The sequence below is a fragment of the Hippocampus bargibanti genome, linkage group LG15 (assembly GCF_051943395.1).
Source record: "Hippocampus bargibanti isolate YZ-2025 linkage group LG15, ASM5194339v1, whole genome shotgun sequence".
Lineage (NCBI taxonomy): Eukaryota > Metazoa > Chordata > Actinopteri > Syngnathiformes > Syngnathidae > Hippocampus > Hippocampus bargibanti.
In genome coordinates, this window is record NC_142748.1 from 6,439,102 (window position 1) to 6,466,266 (window position 27,165).

At 44.5% G+C, this 27,165-nt stretch overlaps 2 protein-coding genes across 4 annotated transcripts; one reads left to right on the forward strand and one right to left on the reverse strand.

The window, feature by feature from the left end:
* Window positions 1-485: 485 nt before the first annotated feature.
* Window positions 486-13,741, reverse strand: wnk4a (WNK lysine deficient protein kinase 4a). The gene is made up of 18 exons (XM_089015723.1): window positions 13,560-13,741; window positions 13,254-13,474; window positions 13,004-13,161; window positions 12,110-12,198; window positions 11,822-12,041; window positions 10,997-11,318; window positions 9,828-9,958; window positions 9,497-9,570; window positions 7,236-7,371; window positions 7,030-7,146; window positions 6,245-6,418; window positions 5,650-5,701; window positions 5,432-5,563; window positions 3,672-4,348; window positions 3,512-3,590; window positions 2,106-2,553; window positions 1,102-1,310; window positions 486-986 (listed from the first exon to the last, which is right to left on the reverse strand). Exons 1-18 carry the CDS (start codon window positions 13,739-13,741, stop codon window positions 655-657), a joined length of 3,753 nt encoding a protein of 1,250 aa, XP_088871849.1. The 3' UTR covers window positions 486-654.
* On the forward strand, window positions 13,623-27,058 carry slc68a1a (solute carrier family 68 member 1a). 3 transcript variants are annotated; one of them, XM_089015728.1, is made up of 13 exons: window positions 13,623-13,760; window positions 13,922-13,967; window positions 17,770-17,908; window positions 20,810-20,946; window positions 21,023-21,239; window positions 23,746-23,972; window positions 24,034-24,113; window positions 24,236-24,685; window positions 24,759-24,879; window positions 25,071-25,167; window positions 25,691-25,862; window positions 25,991-26,184; window positions 26,282-27,058. In XM_089015728.1, the coding sequence occupies exons 5-13, from the start codon at window positions 21,188-21,190 to the stop codon at window positions 26,521-26,523; spliced, it is 1,635 nt and encodes a 544-aa protein (XP_088871854.1). In that variant the 5' UTR covers window positions 13,623-13,760; window positions 13,922-13,967; window positions 17,770-17,908; window positions 20,810-20,946; window positions 21,023-21,187; the 3' UTR covers window positions 26,524-27,058. The 3 variants fall into 3 exon arrangements, with proteins under 3 accessions (XP_088871854.1, XP_088871856.1, XP_088871857.1); XM_089015730.1 differs by lacking the exons at window positions 13,623-13,760; window positions 13,922-13,967; window positions 17,770-17,908; window positions 20,810-20,946; window positions 21,023-21,239 and adding an exon at window positions 22,970-23,101; XM_089015731.1 differs by lacking the exons at window positions 13,623-13,760; window positions 13,922-13,967; window positions 17,770-17,908; window positions 20,810-20,946; window positions 21,023-21,239 and adding an exon at window positions 23,005-23,389.
* Window positions 27,059-27,165: the final 107 nt, after the last annotated feature.

Consider the following 27,165-nt stretch of genomic DNA (forward strand, 5'->3'; position numbering starts at 1 on the left):
TGTTGCGTAACAGGCGCACCACTTACGATCCGGCGAATGTTTTGATGTTTTAAAACGAAGTTTTTGGGCGTTCTTCATTATGCGTCCATGAAAGGTAAGTGGAATTATCATTTAATGTGTAGTGTAGATTTATTGGTTGGGTTTAATTCCTCTTGCTACGACCGAGAAACGTGTACTAGCGTTAGCATTAGCTGGCGCTAGCTAAATTAGCCTACCGCAGATTCTCGTCTCGTCTACCTCACTTAATGTGATTTATATCCGTATTTTTTGTATTTTAGCAGATTAGTATACAAGTTGAACAACATCCATGTCCCGATTCATTTAACTTTAGCGGGTACACCTACCCACAGACAATTAGGGTCAATTTTCTCAATAGTCATTCTCATCCCTGTATAAAAACAATGGATATCCGGCTTTGAATTTCACTGATTTTCTACACGTTTTTCCCCTGATAAAAATGGAAAATAAAATGCACTTTAGTTACATTTCACATTCACAATTGATTATTCACTCCTTGGCGGATGTCTGCGCATTCATCTTCAGCCATCTCAATGCTTCTCATTTCTGACGTCACAAGTTGGCTGGCGTCAAAACACAAATAATGTACAATGTAATTGGAAGGCACTAAAAGTATGGAATCAACTTGTGTCCTCTTCACTGAGCAGGTATGACTTTTTGTTCCAAAAATTTGTCAAAGAAAACTCCTGAAGATTTTGGAGAATGAAAAAAAACAAAAAAAAAAAACGCAACCATCAACTTCAGGACGCCGTCAGATGAGGTAGTCCGGATTATCCAACAGTTGCTCGTTCTTACTAGGAAAGAAATGCAAATGAGACCAAGCAAGCAATCAGGATGAGGAAGTATTGTCAACGCCATGGATCTCACCATTCTGCTAATGTCTGAGGCAAAGGTGATACATTTGCTGTGTTTGTCCTGGGAGCTACTGCTGCTGCTGCTTCCTCCCAAAGAGTTTCTTCTGATGATCCCTGAGACATCGCAAGGTAGGAATTTAATGAAACTCATTGCAGGATCGGGTGATGTGGCTTTAAAATTAACAGAAATATTTGTTTTCCCCCATTGTGGCACCCAACGTAATGTCACCTTGGATGGGCTGCATATCCAAGCGCTGAAGGCTGTTCCGGCGTGATGGCGGTAGCCCCCCTGCGCCCTTGGACAAGCGACGTTGACGACTGGACAACATGGCGGCCGGGGAAACAATGCCAGGTGGGGGGACCTTGCCCATCTTCTCGTATAAATCTTCAATCTCTCGTTTCTGAGCTGCTTGAAGTTCTTGAACCTCCGACAGGTGTCTGGATACACAGAAATGGCCATATATTATACAAATAATACTACTACGACTACTAATAATAATACATTTCATTTCTCTGCTGCACCTTTCAAAACTCTCAAGGTCACTTTACAGTCACATGATCAGTTTTTCCTGTGGGTGAGCAGCGGCAGCCACACGCGCCAGCGTTCATTCAACCCGGAAGCAACTCAAAAAGATAGAAAGCTAGCTAGATAGCTAATACATAACTTGATAAAATAGCTAGGTAGCTAATATGTTTCCTGACTCAAATAGCTGGCTAGCTAGCAATACAGCTAACAGCCAGCTAGATAGATGGCTAATAGCTAGCTAGCCAGCTATTTGAGTTTCAAAACTCTCAAGGTCAATTTACAGTCACATGATTGTTTTTTCTGTGGATGAGCAGTGGCAGCCACACACACCAGTGTTCACTCAACCCAGAAGTAACTCAAAAACATAGAAAGCAGGCTAATAGTTAGCTAGCTAATATGTTTCCTTACTCAAATAGCTGGCTAGCTAGCAATACAGCTAACAGCCAGCTATTTGAAAACTCTCAAGGTCACTTTATAGTCACATGATCGGTTTTTCTGTGGGTGAGCAGTGGCAGCCACACGCTCCAGCGGAAGTATGGCGCACATCTGGTTAAATGTGCAGTTCAGTCCAGGTTCATAGGAGCCAACTGGGACAGTGATCCACAATGACAATAAATTGTCACGCAATTTTGCCTTCAAGGCATCAAAGTTATTTTTTTGTAGTTGGACTGTGTAGGTGCTCCACCAGGAGCCTCTCTCTCACTTACTTCTCTCGGAGCTCCTGGAGCTCATCCAGCATGTCTTTGTCGTCGTCGCTGTCAGAGTCATCGCTGCTCATATAAGAAGCGTTGTGACTGTAGGTCATGGTCCACAGGTGGTGAAGTGCGTTGCCATATTGCGGGCTGCCGGCCGTGCCATCCCACAGCCGGCCTTCTGCCTCGGGTGTCGTCAACGACAGCCCGCTGTCCGCGGACGTGCCTACGAGGCTGAGGCTTTGAGCCCGCCTACGCCCTCGTCGCCTCACCCTCGGGCGTTCCTCCGCCACCTGTTCCTCCTCTTGTTCCTCCTCCCTGGACGCACCAGGGCCTTTATCAGGTTGGTCGCGGCCTTCTTCGGTGCTACTTGTGTCCCCTTGGGGCAACGAGGCAACCACCGGTTCCTTTGCGCTCGGCGTCACATGGAAACGGCCCACCGTCACAGGAGCGGCCGGACTTCCTGATTGAATAGACATGACCTTTAACCTCATGCTAATGATATTAGCATGTATTTGATAGCTATTTGTACACGACGTGGTTGCTATTACTTTTAGCTGGATGCAACTGTTAGATCAAATAGGTGATACTGCTTTTAGCTTCATGCTAATGATATTAGCATTTTTTTTTTGTTGATGAAAGATATGGAATTAATATTGCTTTCAGTTCCCTGCTAGCGCACGTAGTTGAATCAAATGAATGTGTACAAAAAAATGGCTTCCATCTACACGCTTGGTTAGCGTCTGATAAAAATGGCTTTCGTATTACGCAACTCATTTCTTTAGGGTAAATGCTTGTCATGTTCTGTTTGCCTGCTGGGCCAAACGGATTTGTTTACACGTTAGCATAATCGCTAATGCTTCCCGCTACAAGCTAGTAGTGACGTTGGAAACATGTTTGCGTGTAATTCAATTACATTGAGTTTTGTGGTTATTATTACTGGTACTATCCTGTTCTAAAGAGTCGAATTAAGACGGAATGGCCTCAGTCTATCCACGACACGTCCTTGTAGCAGTAAAACCACACGGTGAGGGTTTAGGTTGGGCGCATTGCAAACAGAGAGACTTTGTTTGGAGTCTAAAAAGACAGACAGGTGTGGGAGGAGGACGGGGGGTTAGCCTGTAAATGAACACGTCCAAGCGCCCATTGGTCGCCACCGGTGGGCAGGGGCCAAAGTGGCACAGACTCCCACACACGGGACGGAACATTTTGCTACCGCACCAAAGATTACGCAATGGGCTCCAGGGGCAACCGGCGATGGTTTCGGAGAGGAGGAGGAAACGGGTCAGAAAGTAAAAGCGGCGCGTATTTAGAGGGAAAACAAGATAAAAAAATGGACACTGTGTATGCATAAACAAACACGTGTGCTTTTCTTGGGGTGGGGGACTAACCAAATCATGACAATTTGAACTTTTTCTTACCTGAGAGGCTTAACGGCGACACTTTTTGGGTTGTCGGGCTTCTGGCGCTCAATTCGGACAGTGTGTTGATGGATGATAACTAGACATTATTAATCAAATTACAATCCCAGTGATTGATTGGCATTAGAATGTGACGATAAAGCAGCGAATTGAGACTCACGGTGCTCTGCGGGCTGTCCGTCGGCGAAGGTGACAGATCTGACGACGAGGTCGAACTGCGCGCTGGAGATAAAACCGGAACCTGGCTCGGGAATGGTCTGAGGCCCTCCTGAACAGGTCCGGGGGAAGCGGGAGGTTGTAGCGGCGTGTTTGGCGGGGTAACAGGGGATGTGTCCTGCCAAACTTGAGGGAATATGTCCATCGGGGGCGTGTTCCCGGAGCTCGTGTAGACATTTGGGGGGTACGGGACCTCCATTGTGGGGGTCTGGTATTGAGGGGGGTACTGGTACGCCGACTGCGGGTGAAAGTCCCCGTAGGGGGGTATTCCATGCTGGGCTGGAGGGATGAACGACTGCGCCATGCTCATCGCCATGGAGATGACGTTGGCCAGCGAAAACAGCGGTTGGCTGTGCGGGGGCCACATGCAAGGATGCTCGGGGGCCGGTGACCCCCCGGATGCGCTTTCTCTGTCATTCACGAGGTTCGGGGAGCCCGGCGGTACCGGCGAGGGGACGGATGGGAAAGTGGGGCTACTGGACACGCGGGTGAGAGGGGGGTGGAGGCCGCCGCCCCCCGCCACCGCCGCCCTGGCTTTGTACGGAAATGGGAAGTTGCCCATGTAGGGCACGTGGCAGTGGGGCAGGAGGGAGGCGGTGTGCTGGAAAGCGAGAGGAGAGCCTGGAAGACAAACATGTGTAATCAATTTTCCTTCCTCCACCGTCGTGTGGGGCGTACATCCCTCATTGGTTGAACAAAGATGTTTTGTTCCTTGTTTAGTGCGACTCCGTCATCATCGTGACTGCGAGGGAAGTGCAAATGTATCCCACGTGGGTTCAGTTTGCATATCACGTCGCCTGGAAGGGCTCAAAATGTCACGACGCACGTGTAAACGTGCAACATAAGATTCAAGTTAAAATTTGTGCTTGATACTTTTTAAGAACTGTTTCTGAACTGTAAAACAGCGATACCTCGGCTTACGAACGCTTTAGCTAACAAACTTTTTGCCTTACAAACATTACATTCTTTGAGTGCACTCAGTGCAGACATGGTTTGTTATGGAGTGGATACTTTTGCTTTGTTGGAACCGAAAAAGACCCCACCACAGGCTAAAGTGAAGCCGAAGAGGGCACAGAAGAAAATTACGGTCGAGTAGAAGAAGGAGATCATCGAAAAATACAAACGAGGTGTGCGTTTGTTTGACTTAGCGGCCCAGTACAAGTATGCTAAGTCGACCATTGCTACGTGTGGCTAAGGGTGTTTCTGTGTTGTCTCAGGCAATACAAGAGGTTGAAAAACTGTTGTTGATTTGGATTAACGAAAAGCAGCTAGCAGGGGACAGCGTGAGTCAGGGTATCATCATTGAGAAAGCACGACGACTTCACTCGGATATCATCAAGAGGCAACGACATCAACGACCATCACAAAGGTATATAAAACATTTTTATTATATAGTATAGTTTATTTCTTTCGTTACAATACAATAGCACATTTATTATACATAAATAAGGTATATTTTGTGTAGTTTTAATGCTTATTTAGTAGAAAATTATGTTTTATGGGGACCTGGACACAGATTATTCTTATTTTTAATGGATTCCTATTCGAAATTAATGTTTGGAAAACACTTTTCAGCTTACACACACTTTCTGGGAACCAATTAAGTTCGTAAGATGAGGTAACACTGTAGCCAAAATTACAGTGTGCATTAAAGTACAAATGAATATTAATGCGTCCTTTTTGTGCAGCGGACTCGACATTCACCTGGCGCGTTGTGGAAGGACTGCGAGCGGATGAGCGATCGCCCAGTCGAAGACACATTAGGGGCGAGGGCATCACCGTCGCCGCACACAGGTGAGACGCCTTCTTCGGCGTGTGGATTAGCCGCAGCGAAGTCTGACACAATAACACCAGAGTGTGGAATGAGACATGGTGACAAAATAAAGCTGTCACATAGAAAGCACAGATTGTTGATTATTTACCAGGCAGGGATGAGAAGTGAGTTTGTGGGAGGCTCTGACTGTACAAATCCGGCTGAGGAAAAGAAAGAAAAAAGAACAAACGACTTGTTACTTAGTGTATGCACGCCTACATTTACAGCAAATGTGGATGGTAGTGTGCACAATTGCCTCAATTAATTTTGTAAACGGTTTTAGACTGATTATTGCACTCCTTTCAAGCACTCCGGATTAAGCGCTAGCAGCTGTATGCAAACCCAGGAGGTGTACGGAACGGAAGCAACAAATATGCAAGATAACGAGGCTTTTATTTCAAGATAGATTAAAAAAAAAAAATCACGTTGAATCACATAGGAACTCTTGTCGTCTGCGTCTATTTACATCCTGAGTTTGTCCAGCTCCCTTTTGGGACTTTATCTCCACCAAAAGTCCCCAAATAGAATCTGACCTCAGACGCAAATCCACCACAGAGCAGATACCCGGAACGCCAAACCCACCTCGCTCTCGCACAAATGGGCTTCTTACGCCATGACGTCATAACCATGCAATGAGGGAGCGTTAAAAAAAGGCAAACGTCACGTTTTCGAGGGCGGCTAGTGAAGTAAACGCTGTCGCCGACCTGGGATGAAGAGAGCTGGTTCGCCGCGTTGTGGAAAGCAGGCTGAGGTGGACGTAGCTCACGGGGGTGAACCGGCTGCTCTTTGGCCATGAGCGCCTCTGCCCGCTTGATGATATCGCCCATTCGGTAGAGGAAACCTTCCTTTTCCGACGGCAGGATGAATTCATTGTTTACCTACAGCCAAAAAAAAACAAAAAATAGATATAATTAAGTGACATACGTCAAATACTGTTTGAAAACATCGCAGCTTTTGTTAATAACGCTTGACTCCCAATGCAGATGTATATGTTTTGCTAGTCGGCCATTTTCTTCCTCGCTCACTTCCCTGTGAAACGTTGTTTTAGTCGCATTTTTTTTTTAAAGTTCCACTTAACTAAAGGTGTTGACATGTGTCACCAAACTCCCAGCTTCTCCCTTGTAAAAGTTACTTAATTTGTCTTTATAGTACATCCAAATGGATCATTAAGTGCACAGCGTGAGGAAATGTCCTGTGACCGTAAAGTGAACAGGACGTTCTATTTATGTGTCCGGCTATCAATTGTCCTCCTCCTTGCTCATTATTCCCTCGCCAGTGGGGGGGGAATATCCCCCGGTGTGCCACACATTGGCGCGAACCGAGAAGCTGCCAGCAGGCTTTCATTGCGCGCCAAGATAGCGTCAACGCTGGCTCATATTGCAAAGTACGAATCAATCAGTGGCTAGAAGGGATACGTTGAGCGGGACATTTCGTATCAAGATTTAATCATCTGGCGGTGTACGGTGCGTTAAGCGTGCCTACCACCCACCATGACGGCGGCAATGTCATCCGGGTTGTCTCCGTCCAGGTCGAACTTGAACGTCACCATCTTGTCGTTGTGCGTCTGCAGCTGACACTCCACCACACGGTCGACTTTGTCAGATAGCTGCAACCGTGTCAGGCGGGTTGATTAGGTTAAATTGCTAATTGTCCAAAAACGACAGAGGACAGATAATATTGTGATGTCTTTGTTACCCCGGTGATGCGTAGCCTGGATCGTACCCGCCTCCTGAAAAGCTTGGCGGCGGTCCGCCTGGGTACCGTTTTCTCGCTTTTCTCCGGGACGCCCTCGTAACCGTCGCTTAAGCCGGAGGTCACGTCGGAGGCGTAGCTGCAAAGTCCAGAAAAAAAATGGTGACCTTTCATTTCGGGGTATTAGAAGGAATTTGATACAAATGTATTACCGGTAATGTTGTCATTTTTATTTTATTCTAACAGATTGTTCCAAAGGGGAAATTACCGAAAAAAAGTCACTGTGCAAAAATGTGTCCACTCCAGTGCCAGGGTTTTTGTCATTTTCACTCAAATTGCAATACCCACAGAATATTGGGTTTTAGGACTACATAAACATCCAAGTCAGTGTCAGAAACCTTAACCTCTCTTCTTTCATCAGAAAAAAATGAGTTAACTCCAAAGTTATGTGTCTGTAGTTATCTGAGCTTGAAATGGGGGCGGCTGTACAAAACACAATACAGGTAACATCCGAGTTAGGACCGAGTTCCGTTTCGACCAAATGGTTGTAAGTCAAAATGGTCCTAAGTCAAAATCCATTCAAAATGTTGAATGGGCTAAATGACTCGCAAACTAGCTAGCTACCTTTCTATCTATTTGAGTTACTTCTGGGTTGAGTGAAAGCTGGTGCATGTGGCTTCTGCTGCTCACCCAGAGAAGAACTTTATCCTGTGACTGTAAAGTGACCTTGAGAGTTTTGAAAGGCTCTTATAAATAAAATTTATTATTATTTATTATAAACTCCACTCTCCAGTGCCATCACACGGTCGATTGCTGTGCGAGAGTGAGATGCTGGCTGGCCAAAATAGTCGTACGAGTTGTCTGCCTGCTAGCGCGTTGCGGTGCCATGCGTCGAATTAAAATTTTTAAAAATAGAGTCTGAAGCTCATGGTCGTAAGTCGAGCCGGTCGTAAGTCAGATGTTACCTGTACATATACAGTAAAGTCTCGTTATATCAATATTCTCGGGAGTCGGAAAAAATATCGATATAACCGGACTATCGATATATCCGATCCTGCGGCATGTAAATTTTCTCCTTGCGTTCATAGAAATAGTATCGTAATACACAGTACTATCGATATAACCAGACTTTACTGTATATTGATTTATATAGCGCTTTAATATCAGTTGGAGCTGTAACAAAGTGGACAAAAGGCAAATGCTGCCCCCTTTGTGGAGCGGAAAAACATTGCCAGAGGTCTGACCAGCGCTTTATCGGAACACCCTGCAAAAAAAAAAAAAAAAAAAACATTTTTGGAAATGGCGCTGCACGTCACATGCTTTTCAATTCCCAAATAAATTTAGGAATGGCAGTGAATGAGGTAAAATGGCCGCCGACGGTGTGGTACGCATGAAAAATATTCAATCTCAATGTCCGCCCCCTCGGGCATCTTATTTATTATATCTTCTTATTCACACTATATTTCTCAGCAAATGAACAAACAGAAAGACACAGAAGTGGACGATGTGAACTTTTTTTCCCAAGATCCTCATTGATAGTCGTCACGAGCATGTGATGCTCAAATCCAAATAAACAAATGTGTACTTGTGAAGTTCTCTCTCCGGTGTGTGTTTTAAGTCAATACGATAAACGCGTTGAGAGGTTTCAGAGAAGCGTGGAGAACATTCCGTGTATAGTTATTATATATATTTTTTTTAAATAGCTTTTGCCCAAAGCTAATTGCATTGGGAACATTTAGGGGCTTGGCAAGAGATATCTTAAAACCACTTTCAAGTTTTTACTTTTTTCCTCCATGCAGGATAGGAGTTCTTAGAGGTGGGAGGGGGTTTCTGAAGACCCCATCATCTTCATCATGCAATTAAAGGTAACTACCACAAATGGCCCTAAATGCCTTTGGATGTACTGTATTGACTTTTTGAATATTTCAACCTCAAAAATAGCCTTAAATTGTTTGCACGGACGCTCCAAAAGCAGTCAGCCTTTGCCTACTTAGCGGCGTTTCCAAGCGCTTAGATCATTTAATTAAAAAAATAAAATAAAAATAAATGACAACGGTAGTCTCCAGTGGTGTAGGCGAAGTAGCTATTTTGCACGTTTCCACAACATGCAGAAACAATCTGGTTATTCACTCGGGGCTGTCGCAGTGAGAACAAAGCTCCCATAAAATCCCTCCCTCCTGCAGTTAAAGTAAGCCCCCCAAGGGGGGGGGGGTGCTTTCCTGCTTCCACAGTCTTTTTATGCATGAGGAACAGGAATTGCGTACCTCTCCCCGGGAGAGTTGAAGCCATTGGGAGATCCTGGTTTGACACTTTCCATTTGGTTGGATACGGCTATACTCTGGAGACAAATGCAAAATGACTTCAGCCATCCGTGATTTAAAGACAACAAGAAGAAACTAATTAAAAAAAATATTATTTGGTAGTATTCAGTATTTTTTTTCTTCTGAGGAATATGGCGTTTTAGATAACATGTCAATTACAAACGTGCCTTGTTATCCTTTTAACTGAATTTTAGGACTGGATCAAAGTTTCATGGCTAAAATGATAAACTTGATACTTTTTAATCTCCTGTTTGAAACAAAGTGACCGACTCACCGAAGGGAAGCGAAGTGCCGGGATGGGTAGTCCGTTTGTGGTCGGGGAGTTGGCGTAAGAGGCGGGAGGCGTGGCCTCCAGGGGGTCTTGAAGGCCGGGGGAGCTCAGGTCGCAGTCCGTCTCGCAGTCAGCTGTCCCAACAGAACACGCAGAGGGTTGAGCATGTGACGTGCGCACACAGATGCGCATGTCAGACTTGATGACCCCAAATGTTTGACTTTCTTAGTCTGATCGAATATTTGTATGCATTTTTTAAAAAACTCATTCACTGCCAGACATGAGCAAAAATGTGTCCACTCCAGTGCCACGGTTTTTGTCACTCGAATTCCAGGACCCTCAGAATATTGAATTTTAGGACTACATAAACATTCAATACCGCGTAAGAAACCTTAGACTCTCCTCTTTCATCAGAAAAAATGGTTAATTCCTAAGTTATATGGGTCTGGAGTTATGTGAAATTGAAATGGGGGGCGGCTGTCCAAAATACAGTACAGAGCTAATATATAGCAAATAGCTAGCAAATGATAATAATAACTAATAATATTATCATTTGCTAGCTATTTGCTATCTAGTAGCTCTGGCTGGCTGGCTAGCTATCTATTCACTATCTAGCTGGCTGGCTTTCTCGCTAGGTGTCTGTTGGCTAATGATTGGCTCGCTAACTAGCTTTCTATCTATCTGAGTTACTTCCGGGTTGAGTGAACGCTGGCGCGTGTGGCTGCTGCTGCTCACCCGCAGAAAAATTGATCCTGTAACTGTAAAGTGACCTTGAGAGTTTTGAAAGGCGCTTAAATGAAATGTATTATAGTATTATGATTATTAATACATATTGGGGTATATAGCGCTTTAATAACAGCTGAAGCTGGAACAAAGCGTTCACATGGAAAAAAGGGAAACGCCGCCCCCTTATGGAAGGGAAAAACATTGCCAGAGGCCATGTCCAGCGCTTTATCGGCACCCATAAAAGACAAAAAAAATAATTCGGGAATGGCGCTCCGTCATATTTTCAATTACTGACTAAATTTGTGAATGGCAGTGAATGAGTTAAATAGGCTCAATATTGGGTCTTGACGGTCCCACGCAGCTCCGTGTGTCAGTCACAAGATGTCGATTCTACACGCACGCTGCACTTTTAACAAGCAAGGCAGATTAAGGAAAAGCAGACGCACAATTAGCCGAGGAGAGGCTGTTGTGACGGATGTGAAAGAGTTGGTCGGCCTCGGGCTCATCGGTCTCTGCGGGGCAACCGGAGCTGACGCCGGAGTCGGCCGAGCTTGTGACGGGGGACAGCAGCGGGGAAGTCAAGGGGGCCGGCGGCGATGGCGATTCGGCCGCAGTGACGTCGGCCACTCTCGGGGAGGATGAACGTGGCCTCCGCTCCTCGGCCTGCCGCTTCAACTTTTCCCGTTGGCGTTTAATAGCCGTCACGCGGTCCCGGATGGCTTTGGCCACTACCTTGAAGTCGGCTTCATACACGAAGCCCAACACCACCTGCATAACATGCACGGTGCTCAGGGCATAACAGTGAACAGTTCACGATGTGCACTTTACGCTTAAAAGGAGGCACGTTACGAGCACGGATCTGTAAAATGACGCTCAAGTTTTAGTAAAAATGACACAAAGAGCAGTGAAAAGCTTTTTAAAAAAAATCATCCCACCGAGCGCCGTTTTGGCAGCTGGCTTGACGCCCAAGCAGGACATTGAGTCCAAATCCGCCCCCTTTAACCCGCGGATTGCATTACAACATCATTTGAAATTTGATCTGGATGAAAAGCTTTTCATTTTCAACTCATATTTCCTTCCAGTGGGAAAAAAAAACACTCTGCCCTTGCGCGACATTGAATGTTAACTTCCCGCCAGTCGGGTTTCAAATTAGCTGTCACAACAAACTCGACAACAAAAACGCGTTGTACTGTGACAGCTGATGGATATTGCATAACCTTTGACAATTTTTCATTCAGGTCTTTAAACGTAGTGAAATGGACGCTCCTCACCATTTCCTGCACCACTTCTTCGGGGACATCTTTGTACAGTTCAAACAGAAACTCAATGGCGTTGTTGTCCTTGTATTTTCCATGCAGCTTCTTACTGTCATCCATCCGTAACCAAAGTTTCAGACCAGACTTAAACGTGTCGTCCTCCTCGGCTAGCTCCACGTGCACGCCGTGGTTCTCCTGGAAGAACGGGTGCTCCAGGAGATCTTGGATGGTATACCTGCGACGGCGTTGGTGTTAGAAAGAGATGGCGTGTGATGTCACGATGGGAAGGTAGGACGGATTCACCTTTCGTCGTTGTTCATGCGAATGCAGCCTTCGATGATCTCTTTGAGCTCCGGTACTTTCACGTTGTAGAAGCTGTCGGGTTTTATGCCCTGAGCATACAGACACATAATGTATATTTTGGGTACTTTTTTTTATATATTATTTACAAAAATAATCATAAGAATGAATTGTGGGCCAGTTTCAAGCCCGTTTTGAGCTAGTATGTAACATAGAGGCCACATTAGCTTGTCCAGCTAATGTCACGTTTGCGCCGTGGACTCCCCGTGGCACGCCGGAATTCGTTTATGAGGTGCGCGGTTTAAAATTACGATGTGTGTGTGGGGCGGGGGGTTAAAACTCGCCTACGGTGTCCACTCGCCACTTTCTAACTTTGCATAGGTGATGTAACCGTGCAACACAGCGTCGGGCGAACTGAGACTGAATTTTCCAAAACACATCATTCCCGCCCGTCGTTCCGTCGGCGCCAATGTGGACGCAGACATTTTATGTCACCACACCAATGTTTTTCTTTTATTTTGGTAATTCACATTGTAAACTTGGCACCGCCCATGACGAAGCTCACATTGGATGTTTGCCTCATTATTATGCAAAACACAACAAAACAAATGTTACTTTACTCATTCACTGGCATTCCCGAATGTATTCGGGAATTGAAAATATGATATGAAGCACCATTCCCTAATTTGTTCGGGTTTTGATTTTTTTTTCTTGTGGGGGTTCCAATAAAGCGTCAGACCTCTGGTAATGCTTTTTCCCTTCCTTCTCCGCCTTTTGTCCATGTTAGCACTTTTTTACAGCTGTGGACACATTTTTCATGCACTGCTTTGTCCAGTGTAAGGAAATTCCAACATTCACCAGAAACACAAGATTTATGAAGTAGGTTCCATTACTTACACTGGTGACTTTGCGATAAATCTGTGCGGCGTTTTGGCATTCAGAGTAGGGATACTCGGATGTGGCCATTTCCAGGATGCACATGCCGAAAGCGTAGACGTCCACCGCCTCGTCGTATTTTTCCTCGTACATTTCGGGAGCCATGAACTCGGGCGTTCCTGTCAACGTGATGGTCGGCGACATGAAAATGTATTATTATTTAATGAGTTATCTGAATGGGATCAATATCATAACTTGGTTACGAGCTCACCAATCACACTTTTGGCAAAAGAGGCGCTCTTGAGCGTAGCCAGTCCAAGGTCGCCGATCTTGACCGAGCCGGTGGGCCCGGTTATGAATATATTGTCGCATTTCAGGTCACGGTGGATGATGGGCGGTGTGCGAGTGTGCAGGAAATGGAGCCCCTTCAGGATTTGACGGCTCCAGCGTTGCAGCAACTTCAGCTTCATCTCCTTGAACCTTTTCAGATAGCTAACAAAAAACAAATAATGTTATATAATTAAGCTTCTTTTCTTGTTTTTCTATCCTAGCCCCGACGAAGCGGCTTGGGACTCACGTCTTAAGCGTGCCGGATGTCATGAGCTCCGTCACCAGGATGATGCATTTGTGGCCCTTCACCGTTGACTTCCACGAGTCGTGAAAACGCACGATGTTGGGATGTTGGAGACCCTTCAGCATCTCCACCTCCTCGCTGAAGCGCTGGCGTTCCGCTTTGGTCAATTTACGGGTCTGTGACATCACCAGGTGTTATTATTAGGTAAGGGAGCCATCTGGTTTGACATATTTTGGCTGTTTGGAGCATTACATTATATGACAATGAGCTGAGCAAACAAGACATTTTGATCCTAACATGTTGTTACAATATCCATGAAAAAAAAATGTGTTTTTATTTTATTTTATTGTATTTTTTTTGCATAGATTCTTCGTCCTCCAGGTCATGGTAAAGCGCAACATTTCAATCAAGGTAAGTGGAAACCACTCCTGGTCATCAAATCTGTAGATTTCCCAAATTAGGCTCTTCTCCTTCCGACATAAATAAACAACGCCAGATTAAAAAGCGAACATAAAAGGCACTAGCGCAGCAGTTCGCATGTGCTACCAGTTAACCCGCAGCGTCAACATGTTTAAGGAGCACCCAGTGGGGGACCGCAGCACCTTTTGATTACATAACTCACACAAACAGTGGTTTGATAAAATGGCTGTTCCGAAAGTTAATTAGCAGCAGCCGTGGAAACCACAAGCTCGTCCACCCGCGGTTGCATAATCGCAACAGTTTTTTTTTCCCCAAAAAACGGGGCGGGAGACGAAACGGGGTATTACAGGTACGAATCCCGTCACCATCAATCCGTACAGGCACTTCAACACTGCGATGACGCAGCACGGATAAAGACATTTCTTGTGCTTCCTACGTGTTCCCTGAATGGAGCAATTTAGGAGTTTAGCGGAAATATCTCGAGGGACTTTGCCACCATGAATCCCGCATTCAGGGTGAATTCTAGGGAGGAAAAAAAGTGTATGTGTGTGTGTGTGTGTTTGCGTTTAGAATCGAGTCGATGATATCCACGACCCAAAATTACCAACCCCTTTCCTTCCTTACGACCTATACAAGAGTCTCTCAAATGTCAGTGGGAGAGTAGTTTCAAGCTTTTTTTTTTGCCACGATAAAGGAAGAAAAGTCAATCAAATTTGGATTTCCACAAAGGAGTCCAAATCTACATAATCCATATAATGGAAGAATTTGTTGGAAAAGTCTCTCCAGGGCTATTTTCCACTATAGACCACAAGTCTGGCTAAGTCATTACCACAAACACAAAAAAATAACCTCTTATTTCCTTTCTGGGATTTTTTTTGCTTCTTTTTTTCTCCTAATAGCATCAACAACACCCTCCAATTGTATTTGCAAATTCTGAGGCCATGTCTGTGGAACATTGCAATCGTGTGCTTGTTTTGCTGGTCTAATGTTTGGCAAGACTTTTATTGGCGGACAACAGAGTTCTAGCGCGTGAAGCTTTGGCCAAAGAAGGAATGGTTTGGAGAGGACCGTGCGAGGCTCCTGTCCAACTTTTCCATGACACATTTGGCCCCGCAACAACACACACACACGACATGTGATAATGTCCCCTTAAAGATGTGTGCGTCCAAATTTTGCGAGTTTTTATTTTCTCAAGGGAAAAAAAGCAAAGATTGATAGCATATATTTGGATTATATAAAACATTTATATTTTTTAAATTTTATTAAACATTTATTTGTCTTGGATTTTTTTTTTTAATTGAATCGTGCTTGGATAATTACCTGGGCAATTAATTTCATACCTATTTTCAAATGTATCAATAAATTGGCCATTAACCCTTTCAGGGAGAGCGGTTGCGACAGTAGACAATTTGATATTAGATTACAAGATGCGTAAAAGTTTTAAATATATATATAAAAATATTTAAAAAAATCATTCGATCACATTCACATTCAGCCCATTTTTTTTATTTTAAGGGCCATAAAAAATCAAGTATCAGCAAAAATATTATATATAACAAAAAATATGATATGTTACATGTATTGTTACATAACAGATGAACCACATGTACACACCGACCTCCCCCACTTGTGTGCGGACATCCAGACCTGGAGTGTGTCCCACATCAAGCACAGCAAAGCATAAATATCCAACTAGCGTATTGCCGCCAATAAATGTGTCTCAGCTTTTCCATCATCACTTGCAGCTGGATGCTAGCAGGAGAGAGCAGTGTTGATTAAGCGCGGGTGGGGGGGTTTGGGGGACCCCTCGGTGCCACACGGGCGCTGTTACATAAGCGGCGTGGAACGGCAGAAGCATTAGGCTGTGTGGGAGACAAATTCCCTGTCAGTGCCCCTATTGTGACAACCGCTGTATGAAAACAGCAGCAAACACTTGCAGCGGTGGGCCAGAAAGTAGGTAGGTGGGAGTTGAGGGGGTAAGAGTTCCAGTTACTGAGACTTTAATGTTGCCTCTAGTGGGGCTTGGTTGATTTAGTGGATTGCTTTATGACCTCAACCAAGGAGATTATGCTTTCATCGCATTGTTTACTTGCTTGTTAAGGAGGAAAAAATAGTCCGGTGATGTATAAAATTGTCTCAGTGTACAAAATCAGAAACAAATCTAGATCGTATTTAAAGTTCAAATCAGCCATTCCGATACCCCCCCTCAAATCTTAGATTATAGTCAAAGACAAAGAGGCGGTAGGTAACCTGGTAGGTCCGAAACTGACCGTCACACACTTTGTATTGACACGCGCATACAGTGCCGCCATTGAGTTGCGTCGCGGCTGAGAACTGAGGCGCCAGTGTGCAGCTCCCAAAGCCCAATCTGACGTCCAAATGGCTTGGTTGGGTGAACATTTGGTCTCCAGAGAGAACGGACCGAGGGTCACGTACTCATACCTGTCAACCTGCGAGACATTGTGACCTTATTAACGACTCAATTTTTCCTTACTTACGGCAAAAAAACGTGTGTGTGTGATATTTCATTGTGCAATTTTATTAACAAAATTACACATATTTAACAAGTTACAACATATTTCTGGTAATAATCAAGTATGTTCTTTGTTGTAGAGCATTGTGGCTATTTTTATGTGGACAAATTGTCCACAGCAAAAAATAATTTGAATTTGTGTTCTTACGATGTATAATAGTTATACAAACATATGAATTATATTATGATGGGAAAAAAACACAGTAAGACGTTTAATTTAACTGATTTCAAAATAAAATTTGTCTTCTCCGAACTTTTATCTTTTCTCGCGACTTTTCGCATGTACTTGTTTTCTCTGTGGGCGACTTCACTTTTTACAAGTACTGTCACGATATTTGTTATAATTAACATTACTGCTAATATTTAATGACAGAAATGGAATCGAAAATATCTCAAAATTATATTTAACCATTTTTGCGTTTCCCGTACGAACTTTCTTGTATGCCGTACACATCTAAAGATATGCAAAAATCGTACAGAATACGGCAAAATACAGCCGGCTGTCAGGTATGCGTACCCGCCATCCACTACTCTGTGAAGTTTGGGACAATAACAAAATTAGTCTTGCTCACGTGGACCTGGGAATATAAGTGAAATTGCTCCTCATTTCACTTCAATGTAGTTCTTCGTCACCACAATGCGACAAGATGGCATCAAAGTACATATTTTGTCTAAATGCACCTAAAAAAATATCCTCAATCACAAATCTATTCTGTGGACTATACTGTACTGTCCTGTATGTTGCGCACTTCAGGAAGTGTTGCGTCACTGTGTCCCACAGGCCCCAGATTAGCCTATTTACTCGTTATTCTTAACCCGACTGGTGTTTCCTGTCACTCACGACGTGCCTATAAACTACACTTAAGCCTTAGTGCCCCTGAGCTGCCATCCACGTACTCCTACTGACCTGTATGTAAAACTTGCCCACCTCACGTGTAAGAGATGACAGACATTTATTTGTTAGTTGTACATTTGTGTTGAATTCCGGTTGATTTTAGTTGCAAATGAACACTTGCAGTCCATTGTGTGAGCTAATGAAATGAGAGATTTGCCATTTGAGCCAGTTGTTGTCTAGGAAAGGATTAGGAAGTTCCTGGAGGTTTGAGGAGGAAATATACACGCACAGGAAATAAATAGACCAATCACATTAACGAATTGAATGACAATTTTCCAAGCGCCGCTTGGCACGGTCAGGTGTGGTCATGGCGGAAGACTAATGTGTTCAATGTTGACTGCAATGTTTGTATCTGTGCTTTCCAGTTCTCTGACAAGCAAACAGCTGCCACAGGCTCCAGCTCAGCCATGAAAAAGCCGTTGAGATAATGGATTGGACGGCTCTTATTTGGAATTCTGGTTGGAGTGTCATCAGCGTCCAGTTACACTCAACTACACGGATCAGGTACACGTAAACAGATCTGTTTTACAAAGCGCTGCTATGCAAAAGACCACGTGTCACGTGACCAGCGCGCATGAAAGATTGATGCGGGTGGACTATCCGCTCCCTAAAAAAAGACTGGAGTATGTGAAAGTGTTGTGTTGACGCAGAAAATACCCACTCTCCAAAACGGGTAATGGCCAAATTCATGGCAGGAATGTCCGAAGGTTACCCCGCATCTCTCACCCCCATCCTCGGAACCGCTCGGGAGTTTGTTTAGGAAGCAGGAACGCCGCACTGTACATGAACACGTTGACCAACAGCCCCGCACTGTCAACAGTGTAAAGAAAACACCCTGGCCCGCCCGGTCCATCAGTGGCTTTTTCTCCCCCTCCCCCCCCCACAAAAAAAAAAGTGGTGCATGGTCAGCATTCACGTTGCCGATCTTGATTGCAACGTGACCCAAATCGCTAACGCTAAAGCCGTGTTACTTCTTTATCAATGCTGTTCGTGCTTGCATTGCAGCTCTGCTTACCTTTTGGCTTCTGCTATCAGGATTATTTGGACTTGGATTTGTTTTTTTGTCCCTATATTCAAAGCCAATGTGTGGTTTCAAATGAAGTCTACAAAAAAATGCGCAAGCAAACATGTCAAACAACATTGACTGCAATTTTGATGATTTTTAATAACGTTTTCTATATGATACAATAATCGCTTTGGTGATCGATTATCGTCGTCCCTCCTCTCTATCTGTCTATAAGGAATATAAACCACAGCACCGCAACTGGTGGTCAGGTATATTTCCTGGAAGTTGGAAAACATTCATCACGGCGGAAAAAGAAGGCCGCGTGAGGCCGGCGTAAGTCTTGTTCAGCATGTACAAGACCTTAATGTCACTCAGCGAGCCAACTTTCCAACGGCAGCGAATGCATTTCAACAAACTATATAAATGCAGCGCTTCAGTTTAAAAAAAAAATCAGAGAGGAGGGGAGAGAAATTGGAAAAAGTACATGACCGAATCGTGGTGGCGTTATCATATTCCCACTTCCTCACGATCAGCATGCGGCGTTTGAATTTCAGCCTCAGGGGCAGCCAGATTTTGTTGCATCCGCAATGGCTACGTCGCCGTTATCAGGCAGAGCAGCCGTACCCGAAACAAACAAGCGAGTCAAAATGGCTTCCCTGCGTAAAGAACGTTGACGTCGCTGATAAAGGTGCCGCGTTCTTGATTTGCTGCGCAGTCCGGTCAACATTGAATCAGCTTTTTTTGGTTGTTTGTTTCTCACTGCGCCTTGCTGCAACCTCTGACGTACATCTCATAAATGCTTTCAGTCTTTTTTACGCTCCTTGTCAACAAATAAATCTTTTAGGACAGCGGGTGGATACATTATAGCCATAAAAAGTGCCCACTGCGCTCGTTCATCATTTTCAACTTTCAACTAACTTATTACCCGGCTCGTCGTTCTAGCTGACCTGCCGTCTGCTGCTGCATCAACACGCAAGGGTTCTGTTTAGCCACCAATGCGCACCTCTTGTGTACCATGCAGGCGGTGGGGGGGCGGACGTCACGTGAATTGGATTTTTTTCTGGGGGAGATACTGCGGTCAAGCCACCACAATAAAAACTTCTCGACAAACGTTAACTCATTTACTGCCATTCACGAATTTATTCAGGAATTGTTTTTTTTTCTTGCTTGGGTGCAGATATAGCGCTGGCCATGGCCTCTGGCAATGTTTTTTTCTGTTCCAAAAAGGTGCAGCATTTCCCTTTTTTCCCATTTTAGCACTTTGTTATAGCATCAGCTGTTGTTAAAGTGCTACATAAATCAATGTGAGTTTTGAAAGGCACTTATAAATTAAATTTGTTATTATTATTATAGGTACAGTATTGTATTTTGGACAGCCGCCCTTATTTCAAGCTCATATAACTCCAGACGCATACAATTTAGGAATTAACTTTTTTCTGATGAATGAAGATAGTCTAAGTTTTCTCACACTGCATTGTTTATGTAGTCCTTAAACTCAATATTCTGTGGGTCCTGCAATTCAAGTGACAATGACAAAAACCCTGGCACTGGAGTGGACACATTTTTGCACATCATGTGGCAGCGAGTGAGTTAATAATATTTTTTTTTCTCCGCTATTGAGAAACGTTGCCATTCCTGTGGCTTTTAGACCACATGGTAATTTAGTTTGATTGGCATTTGAACGATGACAACCCCTCACCACCCCCTCCCTTCACCCCCGGATCGGCTTGCTCCTACCAGGCAGTGAAAAAAAATGTGCCTGACCTCCGCCACACTTTATAATGAATAATGAAAACTCTGTGTGGTTTACCAGATTGCTGTTTAAGTGGAGCGCAATGTACTTTTCCTGGTGTGCAGCCCAGTTAAGTGGCTGGCAGTTGCCCTTTTTGTTCAGGTCATAAACACCGCTGTCTCCACCAAAATGGTGTATGTGTCGATGGCATCGGTTGGGGGTGGGGGGGGGGGGGGTTATCTAAAAGCTCATTTGACTACCAACACTGTTGATGTTAAAACCTTTAAATCCTCCATTGAGCCACCAGGGCATGGCAGCTGCTCCTCTGACTTGTGTACTTCACATACACACTCAAGTGTGTTAAAGGCATGCGGAGAGCCCGGCCGGTTGTCAATGACAACAAAGATTACCCAAGACCATACTTGACATGGAGCCGTTCCAAGGTCGACAAGGAACGCCACGCACCCGGTTTCTCCTACGACAGCCCAGTTGACTTTTTGAACCCACGTACATCGCTCTGTTAGTTAATGAGGCAAATGTATATGTATACTATCATATTCTATTGTGTGTTTATTCCGCGTTGAGATGGTGAAAAGTTCACTTTCAGTCACGTTTTGCACTGAGTTTGAAAATATGTGCTTAAACCGATCCATGACTTCTGTTATAGACCCGAGACAGGAAGCTGACCATAAAAGGACATCCTACCTGAAGCTCGCACCAGGCCACCTCCACCGTGGTCTCCGTGTCGAGGCCCTTGTAGACCGTCTTGAAGGAACCCCTCCCGATCTCGATGTTGAACTTGAGGTAACGTCCATCAGGAGACGTTGCCACCGCTTTGGTCTCCACATCCTCTTTTTCCTCTTCTGACCTTGTCTCAAAGTTCACCCGAGATGACGCCCATCGCCCTTTCCCCTGCGCCGGCTCACCGTCCGACTCACCTGGTGAACCGGCGACATCGGGAAGGGGGCTGCAGGTGGGGGTTTCAACATGGGGTTTCTTCTCATCCTCCTCCTCCTCTTCGACTCGGGATTCGGGCAAGCCGAGGATGTTCTCGGCCGACCATGAGAGCGCTTTGGAGAGGGCGCCGCTAAAGAGAGGTGAGTCCACGTCCACGCTGATCTTATGCAAGTTGTAAGAATTGCGCCGGGCGCCCAGACAATGTGGCTGCAAGCCTGGGAAGCCGCATCCGGCGAGCTCCACCTGGGCGTGCGACATGTTGCGCCGGGCCACAAAGCTCCTGCTCTGGACTTGAAGGTGCCTTTGCGTATCAAATAGTGACGTGTTAGCGATATGGTCACTATGTATAGAGTTAGTTTTTGTTTTTATTTTTATTATACATTTTCATTGGATTATTATCAACTATACACTGATTTTTTTTGTACTGTATGCATAGTTGAGAAGGGAAACAATAGTTGTGCTGTGTTTTTAATACAAATACATTTATGTGTAATAAATAATGAAACCGGTGATATTCTTATAAGGGATTGGAGCACATAAAGGTAAAAACAATCTACAAAAAATGTCTATTTGCCTTTTGATTGAAAGGCAATGCTCGGCAGATTTAATAGACCGGTCAGGTTGAAATCATGAGTAACTAACTGTCAATAGTGAGTAACAAACTTATCTAATAACATTGGAAAATAATGTTAGTTGTGAGAAAACTGTCCTAAATGGAAGAAGACAAATAGTCAAATCGGAAGAGAAGCAACTTTCCCAATGTATGTGATCATTGGTGTTAATTGTGAGAATAATCAGCCGCGTTGACGATATCAGCAGTTAAATCATCAGTCACAAAAAAATAACAGTGATAATCAATAACCTTGGTCATTAATATCAATGTGTCCGTCACACTGATATGATGAGTTGATTGAGTCGCATGTAACAATGTGTCACGCAGAATGAAGATACTTAGCATGCTTATTCTGGCATTTCTCTCAATTGTGAGTTTCATGTTGATGTGGTGTGACAAGTTAATAATACTACTATAGTTTTTTATGAAGTTACTTTGCTGTGAGAAGATAACTTTATAATGAAAAAAGGGATACTCACTTGGTTCTCAAGCTGCATCAAAATACATGTTCCGACTTGTGGAAAAAATAGTCCAAGCTCGTTTTCAGGAAGATTCCTCAGCAGAGATTTGGAGCAGGTTTATTCAATGTTCTGTATGAACCAAATTGTGCGAGCACCAGCAGGATATATCGAGAAAGCTCCCCTTTACTTAAATTAGCTCCGCCCCTGTACGCTCTCCTCCTCCTCGTTACTTTAGTTGATGGAGCAAAAGAACACGCGTAATCGTTCTCATTTGCAACAAAAAAAGAAACACAAGGAAGAAAGCATCTTGCAACATTTTAGGCTTGTAGAAAATGTTGCACAATAATTCCTTCCAAATTAATATATCCGAGGGCCAGTTTATCACTAGTCAGTCGTGACATACAGGAGTGCCCTCTGCTGGAGTTGAGGTGACATGACAACAACAGTAACTTGACGTTTGCGTCTGTTTCCTATAAATATGATTAAATCGACTGAGAACAAAACTTGAGCGTCCTGTCGAGGCACTATCATGCGCCAGAGAGAAAGATGCATGCATCATATCACATGCAACCGTTTTTTTTATTTAAAAAAATAATTATTGGTGAGATAGACGTCCCCGAAACCCGTGTATGAAATATGATACAAATGGCATCATAGGTTTAAATATATTTGTAGTATTGTCATCAAAGGAATGTTTCTTCGCAGCATGGTTTAACCACAAAACCACTTGCAGTTCAAAGCCATTGTCACTTGGGAGCACTATTGCTTACATTATCAAGTCCGCCCCTTCCCCACGTTACTACGGCCGTCGTCACGGCTACCAGACGCCCATTTGGGCTTGACATGACGTGGACACCCGGCCGAAAAATCGACGCGACGTCTTTCCGCGACTACAAAGAGACCAGGGATTGCAGAAGATAGCCTTCCCGTGAGCTCAGTTCATCTCGTAGATTCCGTTACCGTCTCCTATTCGTGCCTATCTTTATTTGATTGTTCACGAAATGTTTTTACCCGTTTTCCGGTTAGCGTGCTAACGTGGCTAACTATTGCTAACCTAGCTTTAGCCTCGGCCGTATTTTGCCCCCTTAAATCGGAATTGGTTTCTTGTTATTAAATTGGTTCAATCGGTGTGCAAATTGTCTTGTTGGTGGATTGGGATCTGTTTTTAACTTCGAATGTCAGCTCCTTCCGTCTTGGGGAAAAAAAAGCTCAACAGGTATTCTCAAGTTTTTGGTTTTTTTTTTCAAGCAAGAAATAACATAACTTGTGTATAATTGTCCTCATCAACGCACATATTGTTAATTTCGATGCAAGGGGTGACAAATAACAAAAGACTCCATTGGCATACAACAGCCGGGACTAACTTGTAACTTACCCTTAAAAGGAAGATCTTTCAAATCATAATTTTGGTTTTGTTAAAGCATGTGTTTTTCCACAATGTATGTTTAGCCCAAATTGCCCAGCTATTATAATTACCTAGCAAACAAATACTTATGTTTGTTTGTATAAAATGCCAACTACTAACACATGGCAAACTAGCTATGCTAAAAATAATCATCTATTGCATTGCAGGCTATGAGGAGGCGGTGACCAGCTGGCGTTTAAGTGGGCAAAAGGAAAGAATGGCCCGGAGCACAGCGGCCTGCTGTCATGGCGGTAGCGCTGTCATTCCCACTGCAGTGCTGTACGGCTCCTTGGCTCTCTTCACGTCCACCCTTCACAATGTTTTCCTGCTCTACTACGTGGACACCTTTGTGTCTGTCTACAAGATCGACAAAGTCTCCTTTTGGCTGGGAGAGGCAAGCGTGACATTAGTTGTCATCCTGTGTTTTTGTGTTCTGAAAATGTGTGTTGTTCCAGACGGTGTTCCTGCTGTGGAACAGTTTCAACGATCCTCTCTTTGGCTGGATGAGTGATCGCAGCTTTCTCAGCTCTCCTCAGTGAGTTTCTCTACTATTACTTTCACTTCCTCTTGTGCTTTATGCTATTGACAGCTTTGCACAGAATGTAGCGAATGTAAATAATAGATTGATTGACAAGTGATACACTTGTTCCGGTGCAGCAACGGCGACCAGTTGACATCTCCAGAGGTGGTTCTGAAGCGTCTCCGTGCGCTCTCGTCCAGCGGACCCCTCTTCGCCTTGTCCTTCTTGGCCTTCTGGGTGGCGTGGGCCCGGCCGGGCTTGCAGTTCTTGCTGTGTCTGTGCCTCTACGACGGTTTCCTGACCATGGTGGACCTCCACCATAGCGCCCTCATGGCCGACCTGGCCGTGTCGGCCGCGGACCGCACGCGCCTCAATTTCCACTGCTCGGTGTTCAGCGCCCTGGGTTCCTTCTCCGTTTTTTTGTCTTATTCCTTCTGGGACAAGGAGGATTTCTACGCCTTTCGCCTATTTTGCGTGACTCTCGCCGCTTTTTCCACCTTGGGCTTCTTTCTCACATCCCGGTTGCTACAGCGACGCTTTCAAAAGGAAGTTCGTCCCAGGTTGGATGAAGCCCATGCGCTCAAAGAGTACGTTCTCTTTAATTAAACAAATAAAACTATTATGTATGTTTTACGTGACACTTCCATATGCATTGTACAGGCTCAGTGTTGGCCACGCCCCCTTCACCACACCAGGGCAACCCGTTACCGTCAGGGAGTACCTCAAGCAACTCTCGAGACACAAGAACTTCATGTGGTTTGTCTCCATGAACCTGCTCCAGGTGAATCGCGCAAAAATACCATTTTGAAAGGGCTCAACATCATAAAAGAAGAGGGAACATGACTGCATTTGCAGAGCAATACTGTCACCTAGTGTTAAACTTACTGAGTTGAAGTTTTGTGAAAGTTTGTCTTTTGGAGACGCCATGGTCAAGTAAATGCGGTTTTCCTGTGTGTGTTTTGTTGAGTGCAGGTGTTTCACTGCCACTTCAACAACAACTTCTTCCCTCTCTTCCTGGAGCACCTTCTGTCAGACAACATCTCGGCCTCCACGGGTTCCATCCTCCTCGGTAAAACAACTCAGATACCTGCCAACTACTCCGCTTTTGCCGTAATGACTACGGTTTTCATGATCCCATTCCAGGTAGCGGTTTATTAATGAAAATTATGGTTTCCAATCAAAACAATACGTCAAAAAATGTAAAAATAGTAAATACCCAACGTTCATTCAAAACACGAGATCGCCATGTATATAGAACATAGATCGGAACAGTGCTAGTGCTTACTTAGCATCCTTTAGATGAATTCCGCAGGCTATGGGTCATTTCTGGAATGGAGAGTCAAGCGTTAGCATTGTTTTTATCGTTGTTTTGTAATGGACTTGCGGGAGAAAAAGCAACAAAAAGTGTGAGATCTAAAAGAAAACTACAGTTGTGTTCACGACAAGCATTTCCAGGAGTTATACTTAGTTCAAGAAAAGGTGAAAATGATGCAAGTTAAGATTGCTAATTGTTTTTCTGGTTTCAAAAGTTAGCAAGAAATGCTCTCTGTTAGCTTTGCACGAATGTAAATACAACATGGCTTCTCTCGCAGGTATATCATACGTGGCACCGCACCTGAACAACTTATACTTCCTGACGCTGTGCCAGCGCCACGGCGTCTACCAGGTCATCCGTTGGCTCTTCCTGCTCAAGCTTGGACTGAGCGTTGCCATGCTGCTAGCCGGCGCCGACCGCGTCTATTTGCTGTGCGTCTTCATTGCAAGGTGCGGCGTGCTTGCTGAGTTTATTAGACTTTCAGATCTACTTTCGACCCATTTACGTTTGAATGACCCCGAGGAGTCGTTATGTAACAAACTGGAGAAGTGCAGTAACTTATTTTTTGTACCGCCAGCAACCGAGTGTTCACGGAGGGAACGTGCAAGCTTCTGAAGCTGGTCATTTCCGACCTGGTGGACGAGGACTTTGTGGTCAACCGGAGACAGCAGGCGGCGTCGGCGCTGCTTTTCGGCATGGTCGCCTTGGTCACCAAGCCTGGGCAGACATTGGCACCGCTCATTGGCACCTGGCTACTGTGCGCCTATACGGGTATGGCATGTAAATGTAGGGCTAGGTGCAAAAACTGTACGAACCAGGCTCAGAATGCTGTCATAGTGCAGATACTTGACAACGCTGCATCCCGCAGGGTATGATATTTTCCAAAGGGAACCGTCGGAAGACTCCGCTGTGGATTTATCGTCAGGCGCAGGGTCGCCTCCGATGCGTCTGGGCTGCTTCCACATGCTGGTGTTTGTGCCCATCACTTGCGCCCTCCTGCAACTAGCCGCCTGGTCTCGCTTCACCTTGCACGGGCGCAAACTGCAGGGCATCAAAAGCATCAGGCAGGGCGCGCAACATGGCGGCATGGTGGACATCAAGGCCATTTGATGAGGATGGAGCCGAGCTGCACACGTGACACTTTAATCAGGGGGTTGTCTTTGGTGACTTTGATATTTTCACGAGAAGTTGTTGCACTCCAGACTTTGTGCGGAAGTATTCAAAAGAAAACAGCACAAAAACTGATCTGCCCTTTTTTGAAGAGTTTTACATATATTTATACTGTAACAGGTGACTATAAAATCAAGAGGACCAATATACAATTACTGCCAAACGTTTTTTTACAATCAGGGAAACACACATCGTATTTGAATTGCTTTAGTATTTAAATAGTCCTGCATGGACGTTGAAGTAGATGGAAGACTTTTTGTTTACATACCGTGTTGAAGCTATTTGACAGATACTATTGATTGTTCATTTTTATTTTTGCACAAAACTGCCATTTTATCTTGCGATCCTTTCGACAAGTTAAAGCGCGCACTGCCGATTAAACAGCTCGACTTGATTGATTGACTTTTTGCCATTTTACAAGTATGTGCCATAAACAAAAAAAAAAAAACAATAAAATGCCATGTCCAAAAGTACAGTCGTAACAGGGGCGTTATTTTGTTTAGTCTGCGATTCGTCATTCGACACGAAAGGAAGAAACACTTGATAGTTAACACAAAAAGAAACTTTTTTTCGATCACAGAC

Excerpts from the sequence above, each read along its gene's own strand:
- slc68a1a (XM_089015728.1), top strand. The coding sequence starts at position 21,188 with ATGTTCTCGGCCGACCATGAGAGCGCTTTGGAGAGGGCGCCGCTAAAG. Across the intron at positions 24,114-24,235 it reads AGCTTTCTCAGCTCTCCTCA|CAACGGCGACCAGTTGACAT; the intron begins GTGAGTTTCTCT and ends GTTCCGGTGCAG. Across the intron at positions 24,880-25,070 it reads TCTCCATGAACCTGCTCCAG|GTGTTTCACTGCCACTTCAA; the intron begins GTGAATCGCGCA and ends TGTTGAGTGCAG.
- wnk4a (XM_089015723.1), bottom strand. The coding sequence starts at position 13,741 with ATGTCACAGACCCGTAAATTGACCAAAGCGGAACGCCAGCGCTTCAGC. Across the intron at positions 9,959-10,996 it reads CAGCCTCTCCTCGGCTAATT|CTGACTGCGAGACGGACTGC; the intron begins GTGCGTCTGCTT and ends CTGTTGGGACAG. Across the intron at positions 5,564-5,649 it reads TCACTTCTCATCCCTGCCTG|ACTTCGCTGCGGCTAATCCA; the intron begins GTAAATAATCAA and ends TTATTGTGTCAG.